Source organism: Zootoca vivipara, chromosome 15 (genome assembly GCF_963506605.1).
Source record: "Zootoca vivipara chromosome 15, rZooViv1.1, whole genome shotgun sequence".
Taxonomy (NCBI): Eukaryota; Metazoa; Chordata; class Lepidosauria; order Squamata; family Lacertidae; genus Zootoca; species Zootoca vivipara.
In genome coordinates this window covers 16,540,001-16,544,894 of record NC_083290.1, presented here as the reverse complement: position 1 = coordinate 16,544,894, position 4,894 = coordinate 16,540,001, and the positions used below count along the sequence as shown (strand labels likewise).

The 4,894-nt window shown below is 49.4% G+C and overlaps 1 protein-coding gene across 1 annotated transcript; it reads right to left on the bottom strand.

Annotated features, from left to right (window-relative positions):
* Positions 1-2,920: 2,920 nt before the first annotated feature.
* On the bottom strand, positions 2,921-3,607 carry LOC118097268 (uncharacterized protein C2orf72 homolog). Its single transcript, XM_035139999.1, has one exon. It carries the CDS (start codon positions 3,605-3,607, stop codon positions 2,921-2,923), a length of 687 nt encoding a protein of 228 aa, XP_034995890.1.
* Between the last annotated feature and the right edge of the window lie 1,287 nt (positions 3,608-4,894).

The following is a 4,894-nucleotide window of genomic DNA, read 5'->3' as shown; positions in this document are numbered from 1 at the left end:
CTCCTGCACATCCACATTTACTATCAGTGATAGGTATCTGCTTTATTAGTGTTAAACTTTTCCTGAACATGGAAGCTCCATTTTCAACTGTCCTGGCCAATACTCACTGACAATACTGTACCCATAAATATGTAAAATCAGTTGTTTTCAATCTATCTAAGCTACTGAAACCTAAGAAGTTGCCTCATATTGAGTGAGACCACTGGTCCATCTAACTCAGTATTGTCTGCACGGACTGGCAGTGGCTCTCCAGGGTTCCAGATGGAGGCATGAGCAGCCCGACCTGGAGTTGCTGAACTGGGGATTTCCGCATGCAAAGCAGATTCTTTATCACTCAGCTAAGGTTCTTTCCCTAAGAGTAAAGTAAGATCCTAGTCCTCATGATTCTGGAGAAAGGGCAAATTTAAATAGGAAGATAGGAATCTGCCTTATACCAAATCAGATTAGTCCAGAGATGCCACTGGGGAATGAACCTGCGACTTTCTTCATAGGAAGCTGAAGCTGAACCACTGAGCCAGAAGCCCTTTGCTGGGCATCACCAGACCTTGTGGCAGTGAATCCCACAAGTTATGTGTGCAATCTGGCTGAAGAGCTGCTCTCTTTTGCTCGCCCCATAGGGCTTTTGGATGACGCCCAATGGCTGGCATTCTGAGATGGGCCTGAGTTGAAGTTCTCTTGCTCAAAGCCAACAAGGCTCTTGACAGAGAAAGCCGAAGGAAACACACACCTCAGACAGGCGGCAAGTGCAGGAGTTGCAACACCTCTGGCGGGATCATCCCTTGGTTGTAGGCGTACCACCCTGCTCCGGAAGCCAAGGCAATGAATGTCATCCCCACGAAACTTTTGATGACAAACGAAGTCCACGAACCTGTAATGGTTAGCGAATCCTTAGTGACCTCGGCGTTAGAGGCATCCTCCGGCATACCTGCACAGGAATTCTTGGGTTAACTAGATTGAGGGGGTAGTCCCACTTTCCCATTCCTGTACCCATTCTTAAAAACACACCTCTTATCTACCATTCAGCAAAATTGGCATACCCCTTTTGACCTTTCAGAGGCTCTGAGAACCTCTAAGCCTGTCGTTCCCAAAGCGGGTGGTAGTGCTTCCTGCGGGAGGAATTCCAGGAGGTGGGGTGGCTGAGAGGCAAGGGGGTGGCAATGACCACCAGACTTTGAAAAGATGGTCCCACTGGGAGCTGTGCTTTGCTCCGAGTGCTGAGAGTGTTTGGGGATCCCCTCCTCCCTGCACAGAGCTGCTGTTCCCAGCGTTCCCTGTGAATGAGGGAATTATGGTTGGACTACTCTGAGGATTGTAGCTCTGGGAGGGGAACAGGGGGAGACTTAGAGGTGACATTATAGCCACCTTGAAATATCCAAAGGGTTGTCAAATGGAAGATGGAGCCTGCTTCTTTTCTGCTGATCTGGAGGAGAGAACCCAAACTGGGGGAGGAAAGAGATTCTGACTAAACATTTGGAAGAACTTTTTGACAGTAAGAGCTGTTTGACAGTGGAGTCAAAGATGATGGACTCTCTCTCCTTGGAGGTTTCCAAGCCAATGTTGGATTGTCATCTGTCATGGATGCTTTAGTTGTGCTTCCTCCTTTGCAGCGGGTTGGACTAGATGACACTAGGGGACCCCTTCCAACTCTGCTATCCTGTTGGTCCTAAATTCATCAGTTTTGTTGAATTAATTAAACTACATAATTTGTAATGGATTTTGAATCAATGGGCAATTAATTGCTACGGTTTTGACTTTTATCGCATTCTTATTATCTTCCTTACTGGGTCATGCAAACCACTCTTCTGAACAATGCTTTTCATAGGATTGAGGCAGGGGGCACTGGGGACAAGTTGATGTGATCAAGGGGGCAGCGACCCCAAAAAGTTAGCACTAAGCAGCTTTGAGTCCTAAGGCGGAAAGGAAGTTCCGTTGTCTATCCTTAACCACACAGATCAGGGAGGTCAATATTGGACCTTTGACTTATGCATGGGATTCTGTCTTGTAAGTCACCGTGCATCAGAACTGATCTTGAATCACTGTCTAGTGATCATAGAATCATAGAATTGGAAGGGACCAAAGGGTCATCTAGTCCAACCCCCTGCAATACAGGAATCTTCATGAGCCCAGGAGAGGGGACAAGCCAGGCCTTGTGGGGGAGAGAACAAAGCATGCACCCTGTTCGTTGTTCTGGGGCAGACAAAGTATAGCTGATTGCCTTATGGCAAGTTGGGCCATGGGTCCAACTAGCTCAGTACTGTCTGCACTGACTGGCAGCAGCGGCTCTCCAGATAGTCACAGGTCTTTTCCTGGAGATGCCAGTGGTGATTGAACCTGGCACCTCCTGCATTCTGAGCTACCGCCCCTCAGCTTGGCTAAGCTGGGGGTGAGAAACACAAAGGGCTAGGTTGCTCTCTGTTAAAAACAACAACAATAAAACGATGGTCCTGGTGATTCCCCTAGAAATCTTGCAGGGATCAGTGAATTTGGGACTTCTGTTGGAGTTAAACTGTATCTCCACCTACACTCAGCCTGAATACTTAAGAATTTAAGAGGAGACTGTCTGCTGGCCCCATATTCTTTTCTCACAGCGGCCTAATACCCCTCAGAACCTAGAAATCTAGATAGACTGCCTATGGACCATCCTGCCAATGGCCCATCTAGTCCAACATCTTGTGGCCACAGTGGCCAATCAGATGCCTCTGTTGGGAAACCAGCAAGCAGGACTGGAGCACAAGAGCCCTCTCCCCAGTTTCTGGGGCTTCCAGAAACTGGTACTGTATTCAGAAACAATGCTGCCTCCAACCCTCTATATCTCTGTATCACAAAGTGGCAGGCAACCTCCAGTAGCCTCCTTCCAAGGAAAGGGGCCATGTCACACTAGAGGCCACCACCAGTCAACCTTGGGGGAGCCCCTGCTGCCTTACTGTGCCAGAACCCGGAGCCTCACACCTTTGGTTTTGACCAGGGCTTCAGAAGCCCTGCAAGCTGCCTTCACAATGGCCAGGTTCCCTCGCGGGTGGCCTGGGGTGTAGATCTCTGCTTCCACTTCCACGTCCTCCAGCTCCATTGGGCCGTTTTTGACCTCCTCCGCAGCCTTTCCAGCCTTGCTCTGCTTCTGCGCAGACCCCTTGGGGAAGGCGCCCCGGAGCATGCGCAGCAGCTGGTCGCGGGCGGCCTCCGCCTCCGAAGTCTTGGGGTCCATGACGATGCCCACCAGGGCACAGGGGGACTTCTCGACAAACTTCTTCACCTCCTTGATGACCCTGCGGAGCTCCTTCTGCTTCCCCTGGAGGCAGGAAGCCCGGCAGAGGAAGAAGATCAGCTGGCATTGCGTGCCCCCGATGTTGCAGGTGGTGGCGGCCAGGGGCTCCTTCAAGGAATCACCAGGGTGGATGGGGTAGCAGTTGGTGGTAAAGAGGTCCTTGACAAAGTTGTCCATCATCCCGTGGATGTCCTTGCCTTCCAGCGTCTCCCCAATGAGCAGGACCTCAGGCTGGCCCGCCACCTTCTTGACCAGGACCTGGAGGTCCTTGGAGACCTTGCTCCCGGGCCCTGCAATGCATATTGCTTCGGGAAGCTTCTCGCTGCCCTTCGCCTCCTTGGTCATGTCCTGCCAGCATGGAGTCCCGTGGCCTTCTGCCTTTAGCTAAACCTTGAAGGGCTTCCAGGCCACACGGCCTGCCGATGTCACAATGCCCACCCACACAGATGCAGACAGAGCCTGCAGCAGCCCCTACCTCACACAGCTCAGGAGCATAGTGCTCACTCACTTCATCCCAGGGGGCTGCATCACAGCCTGGAGCTTTCAACTCCACATGTGATTGGTTCAGCAAAAGGCCAGTGGCAGCTGCTACAACCAAGTCCCAGAAGGGGTCCAGGAGAGCTAGGTTTGGAATGTTTATGGCTGATGCTGGAAGCTGGAGACACAGTGGCTTGCTTGCTCTGTGCTGGACCCAAAGCTGTGGCTTGGGGCTTCCCTAGGACCCTAATAGGGAGGCAAGAGTGTTATTGCTGTGAGCCCCTCTAGCCTGTGCTCATATAGACCAACCCCCTGCAATGCAGGAGTCATGGCTGATGAACCCAGACAGATGGCCATCCAACCTCTGCTTTAAAACCTCCAAGGAAGGAGAGTCTACCACCTCCTGAGGGAGTCCGTTCAACTGGCGAACAGCTCTTGCTGTCAGAAAGATGTTTAGTTGGAATCTACTTCCTTGTAACTGGAAGAAATTGGTTCAAGTCCCACCTTTCAGAGTAGGAGTAAAAAAGCTTGCTCCATCTTCCATGTGACAACCCTTGAGTTATTTGAAGATGGGTATCATATCTCTTTTCAGTTTCCTCTTTTCCAGGCTAAACATACGCAGCTCCTTGATCATCATGGTTGCCCTCCTCTGCACACATAGCAGCTCATTAACATCCTTCTTAAATTGTGGCACCCAGAATGGGAGACAGTACTCCAGGTGGGATCTGTCCAGGTTGGATATAACCAGTTTGGTGTAAGACTGTGGCCTGGGAGAGACCAGGGTTCAATTCTCCATTTGGCCATGAAGCTCACTGAGTGACCCTTAAGGGCCAAAAAAAAAAAAAAATCCTTCAGTAGAACCTTAAAGACCAACTAAGTTTTTATTTTGGGTTTATTTTGGGTTTTATTTTGGGTTTTTTATTTTGGGTTTTATTTTATTTATTTATTTATTTATTTATTTATTTATTTATTTATTTATTTAGGGTTTTATTTTATTTTATTCTGTTTCAGTGTATCTGACGAAGTGTGCATGCACACGAAAGCTCATACCAAAATAAAAACTTAGTTGGTCTTTAAGGTGCTACTGAAGGATTTTTTTTAATTTTGCTTCGACTCAGACCAACACGGCTACCTACCTGCCTTAAGGGCCAGTCA

Excerpts from the sequence above, each read along its gene's own strand:
- LOC118097268 (XM_035139999.1), bottom strand. The coding sequence starts at position 3,607 with ATGACCAAGGAGGCGAAGGGCAGCGAGAAGCTTCCCGAAGCAATATGC.